This window comes from Danio rerio, chromosome 12 (genome assembly GCF_052040795.2).
Source record: "Danio rerio strain M-AB ecotype USA chromosome 12, GRCz13ab, whole genome shotgun sequence".
NCBI classification, from domain to species: domain Eukaryota; kingdom Metazoa; phylum Chordata; class Actinopteri; order Cypriniformes; family Danionidae; genus Danio; species Danio rerio.
In genome coordinates this window covers 5,234,720-5,252,210 of record NC_141032.1, presented here as the reverse complement: position 1 = coordinate 5,252,210, position 17,491 = coordinate 5,234,720, and the positions used below count along the sequence as shown (strand labels likewise).

At 36.6% G+C, this 17,491-nt stretch overlaps 1 protein-coding gene across 7 annotated transcripts in view; it reads right to left on the bottom strand.

The window, feature by feature from the left end:
• The window catches only part of kansl1a (KAT8 regulatory NSL complex subunit 1a), a 39,562-nt gene that overhangs the window by 1,906 nt on the left and 20,165 nt on the right, over positions 1-17,491 (bottom strand). The window contains exons 3-13 of one of the 7 annotated variants that reach the window (XM_087275664.1): positions 13,988-14,129; positions 13,761-13,900; positions 11,415-11,550; positions 10,726-10,897; positions 7,609-7,809; positions 7,255-7,422; positions 4,713-4,846; positions 3,447-3,565; positions 3,276-3,333; positions 2,008-2,120; positions 1,307-1,532 (exon numbers count right to left, since the gene is read on the bottom strand). In XM_087275664.1, the coding sequence (XP_087131790.1) occupies positions 1,307-1,532; positions 2,008-2,120; positions 3,276-3,333; positions 3,447-3,565; positions 4,713-4,846; positions 7,255-7,422; positions 7,609-7,809; positions 10,726-10,897; positions 11,415-11,550; positions 13,761-13,900; positions 13,988-14,129 (1,609 nt within the window). Of the gene's footprint in view, positions 1-1,306; positions 1,533-2,007; positions 2,121-3,275; positions 3,334-3,446; positions 3,566-4,712; positions 4,847-7,254; positions 7,423-7,608; positions 7,810-10,725; positions 10,898-11,414; positions 11,672-12,343; positions 13,282-13,386; positions 13,901-13,987; positions 14,130-17,491 lie in introns of those variants that run through there. The other 6 variants (XM_087275665.1, XM_087275666.1, XM_087275667.1 and 3 more) reach the window with 6 other exon arrangements.

Below are 17,491 nucleotides of genomic sequence, written 5' to 3'. Positions count from 1 at the left end.
TGCCACGGTGTATGAAATGTGCTATATAAATAAACTTGCCTTGCCTAAAGGCTTAACTAGGTTAATTAGGGTAACTAGGCAGGTTAGGGTAATTCGGCAAGTTACTGTATAACAATGGTTTGTTCTGTAGACTAATTGGGGAAAAAATTGCTTAAAGGAGCTAATAATTTTGACCTTAAAATGGCTTTTAAAAAATTAAAAACTGCTTTAATTCTAGACAAAATAAAACAAATAAGACTTTCTCCAGAAGAAAAAATTGTATCAGACACTGTGAACATTTCCTTGTACTGTTAAACATCATTTGAGGGAAAAAAAAAAAAAAAAAATTCAAATTCAAAGGGGGGCTAATTATTCTGACTTCAACTATATAATAAATGCTGTTGTTTGCTGTAAGGTAAAACAGAAGCTAAACAGGTGTAGATATTTCAATAACAGAAATGTCGAAATGTATTTTAATTCACACTACAACTGCTCAATCTTAAAGTGCACTTTTTATATCAACTAGTAAATTTAAGATATACAGTTCTAAAATTCTGCTCTATATGCATGCATAAAAAACTGCTGTGACTGGGGTACTAATGTATACCTCAGGAACTACATTGTATCTTTTTTAGGGGTAAAAAAGGAGCAAAAGTTTATCTTTGAAAAGGTTCTGGCCCAGTGACAGCTTTCCTAACTTTTTTTTCCCCTAAAGAATGTAGTTTATTACTCCGCAAAAGTGATGATGAGACAAATCCTGGAAATATGTGACCCTGGAGCACAAAAGACTTAAGTTGCAAAGCTATGTTTGTGAAAATAGCCAAAGATATATTGTATGAGTGAAAATGACCCTTTTCCAATGACAAAACTATTACATCATCAAGCAAAGATTATCATCCATAAAGACATTTAGCAATCTTTCTAATGTAAATATATCCAATTCATTTTTTGAGTATCAATGTGCTTTACAAAGCACTTCATTAAGATAACTTTAAAGATGATTTTCTCAATATTAAGATTCATTTTAACCCTCAGATTTAAGATTTTTAAAAACTTTATCACAACAAATTCATGCATAAATGTGAAGCTTATTTATTAGTTTTCAGCAGCATCACACAAATCCAAATTCCCAAAAATTGTGATTCCCAATAAAATTGTGAATAGTTTTTTGGCCCAAGGTCACATATTTAGATTTTTTTTCCTTATAAAAAAAGCTGAGCATACAGAAGACTAATACAAATGAGTTTTAATAACAATAAAACTGACTGTATGAATGAAGTGAGCAGGACAGTGTGTGTGTGTGTGTGTGTGTGTGTGTGTGTGTCACCTTCTCCTCCAGTGTGCAGTCTGAGGTGGAGCCGCAGGTGTCTTCGCTGTACATCAGTCTGTGTGGTGTGTCAGGGCTGGCAGGGCTCAGGGGCGACATTGACGGCACCGCTCCGTAATCCTGCAGGATCTGGAACTGACTGGTGTCTGGAGAGGAGGGCTGCGGCGTCGAAGGGTTTGTTCCGATTAGCGATGGGGTTGTTCGCCCGTCCAGAGATTTATATGACCTGAAAGATAATATGATTAGTTAAAATAACTCGAATAAAAAAAGAAAGAAACTTTAAAGAGAGAGAGAGAAAGAGAGCTGATTATAAAGGAATCATTGTAAATATACTGATTATTATTGTTTTATTACTGTTTTATCCTAAAATGTTGATTGTTAAATGTACAGTTTATTCTGATATATTTTTGTATTGATTTTTAGGAATAATATATGTTGAATAATAATATAATATATTGAATATTAATGTGATATATTGAATAATATCATGTATTGTTGATATTTTATTTAATTATTATATATAAATATCTTTTTTTTCTTTTCTTTTTTATTGCTATTTACTGTGTTTACTGTTTTTATAATATATGTATGTTACTTTTTATGTAAACTTTATAACTGCATTGGCAATACATTTGTCATGCCAATAAAGCAATTATTGAATTGAAGAGAGAGAGAGAGAGAGAGAGAGAGAGGTCATGTACCTGCTGCCTCTCCTCTTGGCTGGTGCGAGAGCTGTCCATCTCCAGCGAGAGCGTTCCTGATCCTCACACAGCTGGTGGAGTTTAGCGAACACTGCGTCTGAAAGATCCTCAACCTACACATGGACAAACCACATTGTTTTTATCAGAAAAAACTGCAAAGCAGAATTTAAAAAAGACACAATACAGTATTCAACTCTTCTGTTTTATGCGAGTGCAATTTTGACAAGCTTAAAGGGCACCTATGGTAAAAAAAATCTACTTTTCAAGCTGTTTGGACAGACGTGTGTAGGTATAGTGTATAGACTGTCATATTGGGGTGACATAAACACACACAGTCAATTTTACAACATAAAAACGGTGGACCAATTGGAACGGTTTTCAGAGCGACCACAACTTGACGTAGGAGTGCGTTCCCCCCGCCCACCAATATTGATTGACAGGCGCGTCACCATATCCTCAGTTTGTTGTTTTACGTCCACCATTTTCGGCGCGAGTCAAAGCAAAATCGCTTAAGGAACACCCTTGCTCTATTTTTAGACGTAAGGCTCATTGGGCTCAACTCAAGATCAATATTCTCCACATTATCACTCTAATCAGAATTATTGCTTGTACCTTTTGTAGGTTTGCAAGCACGTGTAGTTTTCATTGCGTCTACCTTAAACTTCAGCCGTTTGCATTTCTCGAGGTCACAGAAGCTCCCTGTGATCTTAACTAGGTGCAGCTGGAAAAGTGCAAGCGCGTCTCTTCATGTGTGCATCTCTCCATTGGAAATAAAATAACGAATTTGCCTGCAGGACGCACACCAGAAGCGCCACTCTGCGTGGTGCGGCGCTGACACAGCGCCATGCATTTTGGAGTTCTGGGTTTCTGTCATGGTACACACAATGGCGCTTCAAGCCAACGGCTGTGCGATGCGAATAGCCGCCAGTGTGTTTACCCTGATGGAGGCCTGTGTTTGGAGATCTAAAATGCGTGGCGCAACGATTCGGGACACTTAAGGATTCTGCCGCGCCCAAGAGTGTGTCTGGTGTGCCGTGCCTTGTTACATTGGGCGGGAAGCTAAAATTAATTTTTATGTGAAGCAAGACAGCCCTAAAACAGCGAGCTGTGTAAACGCCCCCACCATGACACTTTTTAACACATTAGAATAAAAACATCTGAACTGTGTGTTGAACTGAACCTCAACTGGCACACTCTGAAGAACCATAATACTAATATTAAACCATAAAAAAGGGGTAAACTGTAAACCGTAAAAAACATTGATATACCTGAATGTTATTGTCTTCCTCTGAAAGCGGTTGAGCCAAAGTGTCCACTTCCCTCCATCTGAAAAACAAGAAATATAAGTGTGAGTAGAGCACGTTTATTTCTTCTATTGTAAAACAGATACTAGATGTTGTTGTGTGGGTTAAGGTGATTTGTGGCTGATGAAGGCTGACCTGGGTGTGAGGATCTCTTTGTACTGCAGTTTCTCCACTCGGGTAGTTGCAGCCACTGACATGGGAATGACGATGTTGTTGATATCAAACGGACTCTCGCCTCTTCTTCTCCGTATAGGCTGTTTAAAACAATATATACATCATTATAAATGATCCAAAACATTATGAGCTTCCAATTCTGTGCCTTCAATTCTCAATATTTCAACACTGGCTAGTAGGCAAGACTATCGGGCTCGCCGTCAACGTTTCTTAAAATTTAATTTAAAGCTTTTTAAGAGCAGCAAGTTTTAAACATTCAAAATAAGTTTTATTCAATAAATAAATATTAGGAATGGGACGGTTCTTGAAGTTATTTAATGCCGAGTTCAGACTGCATGATTTTAAAGTGGTCATGTCACAGATGTTTCCACACTGCATGACTATCTGGGCTAGCGTTTTGTCGCTGCTTTGTTTACACTGCAAGATGGATCGGCTGCATGACTTTACAATAAGAAATATCGCCAACAACTTTGTCCAAATTATGTCTCACAACCAAAAACATGTAGTATATCTATTGTTATTAACTACATAATGAGAAAGAAGCCTTCAATGGGGTAGAAAATGTAAATATTTGCTCATCTGGGTTTGAAGTGAGTTAGCAATTTCTCCTCAACTTTATTCTTTTTCGACCTGGTTGTGATATTGTTCACGACACATCAAACAGACACTAGTGCTCCTGCCACATTTACACTGGTTTCCCCCCATTTGTTGGATCCAAATAAACCAAAAATTAGCTCTTTTAACTTCTCCCCCAACCTCCCGCTGGCCTGCAGATCCCCACACTAGTGGATGCTGCTCTCTCATTGGCTGTGGGTAATCACCGATGTTAATTTCAGTCCAAACTCATTTCACATGGCATGATTTGAATCGCTGACAGCTCCAGATATTTAGCATGCCAAATATCTCACGTCTCAGCAACTACTCGGCAATTCTCTGAGATCACGTCTCTGATAGTTTACAATGTGTTCTTGTTACTCACATGAACAAGCATTGATTTGCCTGTGACAGGGTTCATGCACATTTTTACAACTAAAATTCCATGATTTTTTCATAACTTTTCCGGGACATTCAAGTAAATTTTTATGACCTAATGTTTACCGTAATGTCTATGTATACATGGTAAATAATAATAAAAAACAATGCACGTTTAAATGTATTATAGCATATCATAAAACACACAGCAATCTAATTAGTTTAGTAAGTAAAATTTTGAACTTATGAACGTACCACATTGCTTCCCAGAGGAGTGCTGCTCTCGATCGGGAGGGAGAGCTGTCTGGTCAGAGGACTGGTGTTGGTAGAGTGAAGACCGGACAGAGACGGACATGGACTGCCTGCATCCATCACCACTTTCGGTGCTACTTAAAAAAAGGAAAAAACACAAATACAATTCACACACATATATATATATATATCAGGGCTCGAAATTGCGACCATTTTGGTCGCATATGCGCCCGAAAATTAATCTATGCGACCTTATAATATATTTAGGTGCATTAGTGCGACTGCAGATAATGGTTGTAGTGCGACCTGTTTATTTATTATGTGCATTAATAATTATTAATGTATGCATTTGTAATGCATAAATATTGACAATCTGTTTATTTATATTTATATGCAAAATCTTTGAATATAATGCACACAAAGATAAAATATGTAATTACAAACTTTGATGGATGTGACTAATTTTTTGACAGCATTACATGTAACTGTATTGTCTTATTTTACTTACAAAGCCATCTTAAGCCTGGTTTATACTATAATGTGAATGTGACGTTATCGCAGTGTTTGCAGAGGTTCGGTTTGGGTGAGCGTGACATGATTTCAGTTGGTGAAGCGAATAATTTTTTAGTTTTAGACTCGAGCGAACAGTTCATGTGGCGTGGCAACTGATTTGAGTTGAATATGAATCACTTGAAGAGATTTTGTCTGAAATCGGTACGATCTTTATGACCCGTAATCATAGACATAACCAGATGATCAATTATTCTTGGCTAGAAATTGCGACAGCCGTGGGAAAGTGGAAAGTTTTTGTTAAAAAGTTTGGAAAAACCCGAGGAAGACGTTTGTTAAAGCCAAAAGAGGCCTGCGTACACAATTACACAAATATGTTTTATAGGTTTACACTGATGTATAAATTACAATTTAGAATTTAAAACAATTTAATAGTTTCAAAACTATAATTAAGGAACAAATTATTTCTTTGATGACTGGAAAAGAATATTTGAACCTGTCGGTTTACAATATACTGATGCCCGTTTATCTAGGCTTTATTGATGATAATGGTCAGGAATGTTGGACCATTATTGCCTTTTAGGCATAAGAAGACAGAAACTAGCCAGACAGTAATGTGTGAAGTGTGGAGCGGGCTAAATCTAAAAAAATATTAGTATTTTTTTAGTAAGTGTACTTTTTTGCTTTTATTCTTGCCACAATAAAGAATATATTTGTAGAGCAACTCATGTCCTCTTCATTAATATTTTAATAAACTTTAATAGGAAAAACTGTCCGAGATATGAACAAAAGCAAGCGATGCATCAAAGCTTGATTAAAAAAATTATGAATGGTGATAAAAATCCTTATAATCATTAAAAGAATTTCTAAAAATATTTTTAAAAATTAGTTTAAAAATATCGAATGAATTAATGATATAATGTAGTTCCACAAACCCCCTACTTCTGTTTATCTGTCTGTCTTTACGGTCAGCTTCTTTTGACTGCTCCCTGTCGTTTAAAGAATATCACAACGGCGAACGCAGCAAGTATAAAAGCCTCATCCATTTGGTGAGGTGTGCGTGCAGTCAGTGGAGGTATGCGATGTGGCGCCAGGCGAAAATATAAATCCAGCTTTATCTCCAATAAAAGTGACATGGCCGTTTATTTCCACAAGCTGTTAAATGCTTGAGGTGTAGTGTATTTGTAAATGTATTAACACAACAAATACAAACCAAGAGGAACACATTACAGGGTTAAAAGTAATATTATCAGTTACTGACAGTGATCTTATCATGAATAATGATGCATCATGGAACATATCGATTTAGAATGAATATAAATTGTACTTATTTATAATTTTACTAACCGTTTTAATGCTCAACAGTGTAAAATAACTATGTGAAAGGAAATCTGTGGTGAAACAAGCATGTTAAGTTGAACAATATACTTGCAATCAATATTAATTGTTATTAATTCTCTTTACCAGCTACTGCTGTAATACATTTAATTAAATGCACAGGTGTTTTTTGGTCCACATTTCTAAATAATAGAATTTCAATTGAGTGGCTTTTTGCCTCAGCACTTGTTATTTCCGAACCTCTTTTACTGAAATGAGATTTCATGGCAGCGTGTTTAATTTCATGCTGATGAGAGTCAATTTGTTCAGCTGAAATATCCTGAAGCACTGATAGAAAGGGCCAGTATATTTTTTTTGTGCAAATTGTATATTTTTTACACTACATAAAGTGATGTTAAAAGTACTTATGTTAATGGTGAGTCTACGAAACAGTTATTCACCTGTAGGCTGGTAACTTCATCATCTTCATTTATTTTTAGATACAGATACAAATAGGTGATAAACACAGGCCATTTGCAGCATGTTTAAACAGTAGTTTTAGCCATTTTCAAGTGTAACCCCAGTAAATGCCGACTGTACTCCACTCAGAGCAGATTTTATGCCTGTCTGCAGGTAATAATTGTGTGAATCTCTAAAATAACTAAAATTATAATAATTAGAGTTCATGCAGGGTCAGTTCAGGAATCTGTGCACTCACAGTCTGCTCTGTCCAGCGAGGGCTCTCGGACCCTCTTTCGGCTCTGGCTCCGGTCCAGCACTCGGCCCGTCCTGCAGGGTGTGAGTGTTTCTGGCTTTGGGACACATGAGATGTTTTCCACTGGCAGCCTGTGAAACCTTTCCGACCTGCTCTTGTGGCGAGCAAATCCTGACAGGGAAGAAGAATCAAACACACATTGACTAGTTTAGAAACTTTGGCTTGTGAAAGCGAGAGAGAAAGCACAACAAACAGAAAGTTCATTTCTAACAATTTTAATCCCTTATTCGGAACAAAACCAGCAATCTATAGGTGTAAAAGCCCCCTCAGTCTGTGAACACCCATGAGTGAACTTACGGACTGCTGCCGCATGCGAGTTGGACAGTCTGAATTTGTGTTTGGAGAGGAAGGAGGATGAAGACGGTGATGATGATGACGGAGGTGTGGTGGAGAGCTTGTGTTTGAGGGCGATCTTCTTGAGCGGTTTGATCCTGTCAAAGGGTCGAGTCTGCCAGTGAGTCCTCAACACCTTCTGCAACTGTACGCTGAATGCCACATCTGACAGAGCAGAGGAGAAGAACAGCACAGAATTCACATACAGTTATTACACTTGAAGAAGAGTAAAACACATCTAGGACCGCACCGACTAATCAATAAAACAGAGCTGTGAATGGTGGATTGGTAACTTCCTTAAAATATTTCCTTGTGAAATGCTTTGAAGATCTCTATGTTAACAATGTGTTTGCAAATTTTTCGGAATTATCATCAATATTTATCCCCTCCCACTTATTTCGTTATTTTCAGATTAGACATTGTGCTTCCTCTCTGTTCTCTGAGTTTCCCTCCCTGCCTACGAAGTCTCCATGGGAAGAGGTATTTAAACTGAATGTTCATACCAGTGGGATTATTTCTAAAATATACGCAATTATTTTGTCAAAGGACAATTCTCATAACATTAAAGCTATCAGGGCCTGGGAATAGGAACTTGACTTAGAGTTTGAAGTTGACTACTGGAGTGCAGTATTGGACAATGTGCGCACCTCCACTTCATGCGCTGGGGGTCAAGTTAGCTGTTTGCCCTTTAATCGCGATCTTTGGTGTTCCCTCTCAGTGTCAACCTTTAAACCGGAGACATGCTGACATTGTGGCTTTTGCATCTCTTCTCGCTAGGCGCAGAATACTTTTGTCTTGGACCTCCCCACAACCACCCTCTATTTCATTATGGCTCAAAGATTTGGTCTTCTTTTTAAAACTTAAGAAAATTAAATACAATATCAGAGGTAGAGAAGAACATTTTTTTGAAAAATGGCAACAATTTATTGCATTCTTTAATCACTTAAAAACCTTAGATTTGGATTGAGTGAAGGTACATGTGTATGTATGTATATGGCTTGTAATTGTATTTTTTTTTATATAATTTTTTTTTCTGTATTTGTATTTTATTTTATTTATTATTATTTTGTTAATTTTATTTATTTATTTACTCATTTGTAAATGTTGATTGTTTTAATCTGGGATTGTTTTGTGGATTGTTATAAAATGTAAAATGCTATTTGCAAGAATAAAAAATTCCATGACCTAGAAAAAATAAAAAAATAAAAATATTTCCTTGTTTAAACATGAAGGAACATTAAAGTGTGTTTTAACAAACAGTAAAAAAATAATATATTTTTTTAAAGCATCAAATGTCAATATCAATAAAACAGCTTAACTTGTATTCTTTCAGCATCCATAATTCAGAGACCTTTTAATAATTCTCGGTTTCTCTGCACTCGTTAGGTATGGGTTTGAGTAAAATGTTTAGAATTGTTTTACTCTATAAGCACCTGATAAAACGTCCTTCAAATAAAAAAACAATAAGAGCATTTTTGTTCACATTTTAAGGTACAATTACTGTTATTAATAAAGCATTAACTATAATTTCAGCTCAATAAACTTCTCATTGCTGCTTATTAATGGTTAGTAAGATAGTAATCGCGTTTAGGCATTTGGTTTGGATTAAGGATGTTTGATAAGGTCATGCAGAATATGTGCTTTATAAGTACTAATAAACAACCAATATTATAATAATATGCAAGTAATAAACCACAAGTTAATACAGAAAATTGGCACTTAAAGTGTAACCATTTATTTATTTATTTTTTTCAGAAAATGACCATTGGGCAGAATTTTTTCATTTTTGTGATGGCTAAAGAATCAGTGTTATTTTACCAAAGATGGATTTCTTAACTATTCTGAAGTAAAAATATTGGTGGTGTGTTAAAAAAGGAATATAAACATGTCTGAAAACATGGCACTATTTTGTTATTTTATCCAAAACAAATTGCTCAAAATTATTATTATTTTTATTTTAAACTTCACAATAGTATTAAAAGTTATACTCAAACACACAACCATAAATATTAAATACATAGAAGCTGAAAATTTCAAGTTATGACTTGCATATATGAAATTAACTATATTTTGCTTGAATAAATATAGTTTTCATTATAGAGTGTCAACATCTCAGTTCACTGTTTACATTTTAACAATGAATTGGTGAAAACTAATGATGTAATTTAAATGGAAATCTAAATACATATTAGTTTACTATTTTTTTATGATATATATATTGCGGCTGGAAGGGCATCCTCTGCGTAAAAACTTGCTGGATAAGTTAGCGGTTCATTCCGCTGTGGCGAACCCGGATTAATAAAGGGACTAAGCCGACAAGAAAAAATTAATGAATATATATATATATATATATATATATATATATATATATATATATATATATATATGTGTGCAGTTGAAGTCAGAATTATTAGCCCCCCTTTGAATTTTTTTGAATTTTTTAATATTTTCCAAATGATGTTTAACAGAGCAAGGAAATTTTCACAGTATGTCTGATAATATTTTTTCTCCTGGAGAAAGTCTTATTTGTTTTATTTCGGCTAGATTAAAAGCAGTTTTAAATTTTTTAAAAACCATTTTAAGAACAAAATTATTAGCCCCTTTACGCTATTTTTTTTTTTTTTTGATAGTCTACAGAACAAAGCATCGTTATACAATAACTTGCCTAATTACCCTAACCTGCCTAGTTCACCTAATTAGCCTAGTTAAGCTTTTAAATGTCACTAACTTGTATAGAAGTGTCTTGAAAAATATCTAGTCAGATATTATTTACTGTCATCATGGCAAAGATAAAATAAATCAGTTATTAGAAATGAGTTATTAAAACTATTATGTTTAGAAATGTGTTGAAAAAAAACATCTCTCCGTTAAACAGAAATTAATAAACGATATAGATACATTTTATTCAATGACAATTAACAAAAGTTTTAGTTTAAGCTGTTATTTAAACTAATTTGCTTTCCTTAAATGCATCACTACATTGTACTTTATAAAGCTATTATTTTTAATCATGTAAATAATTATGTACAAAACTACCTGCAATTGAATTGATTCTAAAACCGCTGTTATCTCTCCTCTCACCTGACTGCATGGACAGAACGGGGTGGACACTGCGGTCGTGATGTGCGACTCTCTCCAGCAGAGGGCGATCATACGGCGAGTCTGCTTTCAGGAGGGATCGAGCGCTGCCACACATCACGCACGAGCTGTTGACCTCACACACTCGCAGAGGAGAGAAACACACTCTCTGAACCTGAAAACGTAGGTCACACATTAGAACCAACAACTAAAACATGCTCCTGTGATATGGAGCCTTTTCACAACACTGTTTTAGTGTTTAGCAATCATCAATAATCTTAAATGCTTGAAAGTTTTTAATATTTTTATCTTAAAAAAAACACATGAACATTTATATGTATTTATGTATGCATCATATTATCTTTGCATCAAATTACAAAAACAAAACTAATTACGGCTTGTGCAATGTGTTTGTTATGCAGTGTCTATGGGGGCAGGACAGTAAACCTGACATTATTCTCTGTTCTTGCTGCCATTATCAGTCTCACACTATTTTTCCCTTTTCTGAAAGTCTTGATAACACAATTGTGGAGTTTTTCTTTTAGTATTTCAGCAAATAGGATTGTAAAAAAAAAAATATTTGTTCACTGCAGTCTAAGATTACCCAACTATGAGGACTTCTGCAACTGAGTACCCCTGGAAATGTGAAAAGCGTCCATTAACACACGCTAGCAAACATCCCACAGACACACCTTGCCGTTGAGGTTGTGGATGGTGTTAGGGTGGATCAGTCGTCGCCTCCTGCAGGCCACCAGCGGACGTGTTCGTGCAGACGTAGAGCTGCCGTCTAGACTCAAAAGACACGTGTCTGACATTTCTGACACACTGCTGCAACCAGAAAACAAAAGCACAATGTACATTCAGTTTTTGGACGATGACTTCATGGTGATACTGCATTCACCCTGCCTGTGTTTTTAAACTATTAGGTGTGGGGTGTCCAAACTCAGTCCTGGAGGGCCGAAGTTCTGCAAAAGTTTAGTTCCAGCTCCAATCAGAGACACATAGGCTAACTAATCAAGCTCTTACTAGGCTTTCTGCAGGACACCAACCCTTCAGGACTGAGTTTGGACACCCCTGTATTAGGTAGTGAGATAAATCAATTGTTACTTCCTGTGTTCATGTAAATAAAGCAATCGCCCAACTGTAATTCAAAGACAGTTGAAGTGCAAATTATGAGCCCTCGTGTGAAATCAAACAAATGCCTTAAGGGGCTAATACTTTTGACCTAAAATAGTTTTAAAAATGTAAAGGCTTTTATTCCAGCTAAATTAAAAATAATCATAAGACTTTCTCCAGAAGAAATAATATTTAAAAAAGCACTGTCGAAATGTTCTTGCCCTGTTAAACGTCACTTGGAAAATACTTCAAGTATTAACATTTCACAATAATGGGGCTAATAATTTTGACTTCAACTGTGTATGCATACATGTGTCAATATAAGTAAGTATCTATTATACATTTATTTCTAGATATAGTCAAAAGTGCACCATGCACTGTAAAAATGAGTAGTTACTTAAAGCCAGTAAACCAATTGCCTTGAAAGCAACAAGTTGACTTCACAAAGATAATGTAAGTAAACCCATTGTAACCTGATACTGTTAAGTTGACTTAATTTTTATAATTGTGATAATTGTACTCTTTTTTTTTTTAAGTCATCTAATCCCTTTTTACAATGTCAGACTATTTTAACACGTCTGTTTTCAAATAATTACTGTAATTATTACAATATTCAATATTTGGTGCTTTAATAAGTTCATAAAATCTAGCCTGTATTGAATTTAGAAGACACCCTGGAGCCTGGAAGAGCAGATTTATTTTAGTTACTGTCATTTTGCTGGATACAAAAAAAGCTGGAAAAAACAAATCTAATAAAGGTGTATTGGGAAAAAGTGATTAGTTTACTTTTATTTTTAAAAAGGTGAGTCCAATTAGCATAATTATAAAAACTAAGTCAACATAACAGTCACAAGTTACAATGGGTTTACTTACATTGTTTGAAAGTCAACTTGTTGCTTTTAAAGCAATTGGTTTACTTGATTTAAGTAACTCATCATTTTTTACAGTGAACACTGTGAAGAAAATGCTAGTTTCCACTAGGGGTGTCAAAATTAATTATTATTTCAGTGAACCGCGATACAATGTGGTATCGGTTCAGTAATAATCATATCCTGTTATTATGTACTGACGTCATTAATTTCCTATGAGCTCTGTCGTGAGGGAGGTGAGCGCCGGTATTTGCAACACTCACGAGCCAACTCAGGGCCGGCCCGTGGAATAGGCAGCATAGGCAAATGCTAAGAGACTGTACATCCAGGGGGGCACCAGAAATGAGCGCTGTTAATTTGGTTTTGTTTTCGATATTCCTGACACACATTCAGTTATAGCGGCAATAACTTAAAAACCTCTTACCCTTAAAAGATCTAAAGTGTGTTTCCTACAAAAAAGACAAAGCTGGTTATGTTTCACAGCTGTCTTTTTCTTTTTTACCGCTCGACATTACGAGCACTTTACCGTTTGTTTACACCCATAAACCCTTGCGTTTAGCTGGGAGAGCTTGCGCTGAGCGATGCTCTCTCAGTAAGGGACCGTCGGAAAAGTGCTGCTTCTTTTTGTTTGTTTTTTTGCTTCGCTCAGTGCAAACTCTCCCAGCTAAACGCATATTGCGAGGGCTTAAGTGTGTGTGTGTGTTTGTTTGTTTGTTTGGTGCTGTCCTTGTTTGTGTACGTGTGTGAATGAGAGACAGTGTGGTGCTGTATGTCTGTGTAGTTATACAGACGGCTTGATTCAGCCTCCCCCTAAATGGAATGTATGGAAAGCATTGTCAATGCACCGTAATGCACCAAGAAATCGAATTGCACCGAATCGATGGCATGATAATCGTAACCGAACCGTGAGACCAATATAGGTTCACACATCTATTCTTTAGAGTTCATCCGAATAAAGAAACTCATAAAGGTTTAGAACCACTGTTGGCTGAACTATCTCTTTAAATACTAAAACACAACAACATTCATTGAAATAATTAAACTGATCAGAACCTAATGGAGACAATGTTCTCAGATGCGTCCGTCAAGCGAGACTGCGATTCAGAGAAATTCTGGGATGTTGTTGAGGTCAGGATATTCTCATTAGTCTCTGTCTTGCAGGAAGGGGCGGAGTCTCCCAGCTCCACTGGACCCTGTGGAAAACATGCAAAACAAAAGTTAACACACAGCAAAATGAACGGTTATTTCTGCGAAACTGCAGATAAAGTAAGGGCGCTAACCTTTCCGGTGCGGAGCTGGCGGTAGATGTCGACCTGCTGCCGGATGCGGTACTCCAGGTCTGATATCTGCGCCTGCAGCCACGTCCAGTGACTGATGATGGTGGCTCTTTCCCGGGCAAACCGGCCTTCTGCTCTCCTCCATCTGAGAGAGAGAAAAGAGAACAATCCAGTTAGACACGTTTCAGTTGTTTAGTTAACTAGGAGAGTCATTAGAGGGTTAGCCATGTTTATATCTGCCGGCAGAAACTGGCTGTGACGACAGTTAAAACAAACAGGAAACCTGGATTGTTTTCTGTGACTTGTCCAGTCCTGATGATCCAGATTAGTGAAGAAATCAATCATTTTGAGCATGTTAATGATGCACAGCATGTAAAGAGCACTGTTAAACACGCTCAGTAGAGGAATCCATTCAGACTCTTAGAAATTTTACAATACAGTTAACCTCACTTTTTTAATAATGCAGCAGCCAATGACCTTCATAACAGCACATTTCCAGCGTGAATTTCAAGCATTTCCTTTGCAACCAAAAGATGCCAGGAAAGGGAAATAACATGACCATGGGTGGATGGATGATGATGATATCTAAAAATATTTGATCACAATATAAGCAGACCAATGTGGTTTGATTTTATGATAATAACATTACAACTGGAGATAGTTATTTTTTCCTGAAACAAGTTTTTGATACCAAAACATTCAGATCATGCATTTATCCATTCTATACAATATTGCTCAAATTACTTTATTTTATAATCACTCAAGTCTACAAAAGACATGTAACCAGACAGTAAGATCCATTCAAAGTCCAAACAAATCCAATTAAATCCAATATAACATATAAATACAATAAAAACCAAGATACAATAATATATACTACAGAAACAAAATAAATCAAAAGCAAAATAAAACAATGCAAAGTCATGATGATTAAATGATTTTCTCTTTCTTTGGTTATTTATTTAACCCTAATGACACAAAAAGCGGGGGAAACTTTAGGTTTCTGTCACTTTAAAGAGATGGTTCACCCAAAAATGTACATTTACTGACTATTTATTCTCCCTTAAGTGCTTCCAAACCTTTGTGAGTTTCTTTATTCTGTTGTACAAAAAAACCCCGAGTCCATTATATTAGGAAAAACAAATACATTTTTCAAAATACCTTCTGTTTTATTTAACAGAAGAAGGAAAGTCAAACATGTTTGGAACAAGTAAAGGTCGGGTAAATACAACAGAATTTTCATTTTTGGGTGAACTCTTCCCAAAAATCCAAATGCATGTTTCCAATGTAATGATACACATCCATTTTTTGTTGAAATTAGTTTTTAAAGGGCCATAAAACCCCTCTGTCTCAGCAGTGTGGTTTTACACCTCTAGTTTGGAAAAGTCAGGAAAGTGGGTGTGTCCAGCTCTGTTTATGTGGGAGTGTCGGGGGAGGGGAAGAGGAAAGGCTTTGCATAAAATTGAGAGTTTCCATTTGGGCTATTGCTGATTTTTACAGAGGCAAAACAAACAGACACAGGGGAGAAAGACAGTGACTGTGTTTACATGTGCATCAGTAATCAAATTATTTGCCAAATTGTTAATTTGAGGACTTTAACTGTGGTTTGGCACTTTCACTTTCATTCAGGAACATTTCCTGCATGCCCCCCGTGACAAACAAGATATTGAAAGCGAGAAACTGTTGGAAAAGTGTGGTTTGATACCGCACTGTGAATGGGAGAAAAAAAAAAACCTCAGCATTTCTCTGTAACTTAGATGCACTCGGTAGGTAGCGTCAGAAACCGTGTGTGTATAGACTATCCTGTCACAAAATGCAGCAAAAATTCTACACGACAGTAATAGTTTGATTAAAGCCTGGTTTATACTTCTGCGTCAGGTGATCGGAGTGACCCATGGCGCATGCAACGCACGTATCTGTGCATTTATATTTCTGCGCGCTGTTTCTGTTGTTAATACTCCTCCGTGTTGAGTTTCTTCGCTGGTGTTTTGTTTTTCCTGAACGCTTCCTTAATGTAAAAGTGGCTCAAACTCGCTCATTTTGAGGCAAGAACCAATGGACGTGCAACAACTTTAACCATGAGGTAATCACAAAACAAAACTTTCCATCCAGAGCTCCTTCACAGGACTCCACACTTGTAAACAATCGCTCTATCAGGCTCGCGCTGCTCTCGACCCCGCCCAGACTCGTCAGTGCTACCAAGCCGACCAATCACAGAGCTTGCGCTACGCGTCGTGCGCATCAGTGATGCCGACAGCAACGGCATAGTGTTATGCGTCAACGCATAGGCTGCACTTAGTATACGCGTGCGCATGACGCAGAAGTATAAATCAGCCTTAAGGTGTTTATTAGGTTGCCTAAGTTGCATTTCCAGCGGATCTTTCAGTCCACAATGTTGTAGTTCACTTACCAAATCTGTAGAGACAGGAAAATCAACACCAACTGGAGCAGCATCTTATTTAAAAGGAGACGTGCGGCATATCTGGATTTCACCGTTTCCAGATGCAAAAAGCTCTCGGGAAAAAAAAAAAAGTTCCTTACAAACATATTTCTGTCGTGTGCATCGTAGTGCACACGTGAGTCCAGCTGCGCTCTCATAGCGGGTAAATGATCAAAAACATCTTTGCAGTACATTTATAAACGCAACACTGACGACCCGTATCTCTAAACAACTCGTTCTTCCACTTGTTTTAGCAACACAACGTGGCGTCTCTCTGTCATCTTAACACTGTAGCAGGTCTTCGAAGCTGTTATGCATATTATTAATGAATTTGCACCACATACACAATAGAACGCGCTGATTGGTTTGAACCAAGTCTTTCTCATGAATTAATGCTGCACGCTCAGAGACGTCACGATGTACTCACAGGTACAGACATCCACTCTCCACACTGGAATAACACGCAAGGATCTAATCGGCGTGACGCAGCTTCAAAAATTTGTTACAAACTGGAAGAATGAATTTGCTCGAAATAATGCAAAAACAACCAATTTTAACTTTTTTGTGAAATATATGTGTCTTAATAGTGTTTATAGCAGCGTGGCACACATTGTCAACAGCTTAAAAAATGTGTTTTAGTGTGTCGTGACCCTATAACTAACTGTTTACAAATCAATGAATATAGAAAAATACCATACTCATCTGAGTTTTACAAAATAAAACATAAAAACCAAGTAATCATTAGTCTGTCAGCAGGTTTAATTCAATGGGCTTGTAATTGTGCACAAATGCCATTTAAATCAACATTTTTGTCCATTTTTGCCCCCAGAAAATATGCTCAACATTTTCAATGAATTAGATTTGTGAAGAAGGTATATCCCTCTGTGATGGACTTATGTTGTAATTGCAGACATGAAACCGGTTGACCATGCTGGTCCATCAGTATAAACACACTCCTATAATGTGAGTGGTTCACTCCTGCATGAAAGCTCACCACCATCTCATGGCAAAAGCCCCTCTCAGCACATTCCCACCACGCTGTGTCTGAGAAAACACTCTCAAACTGA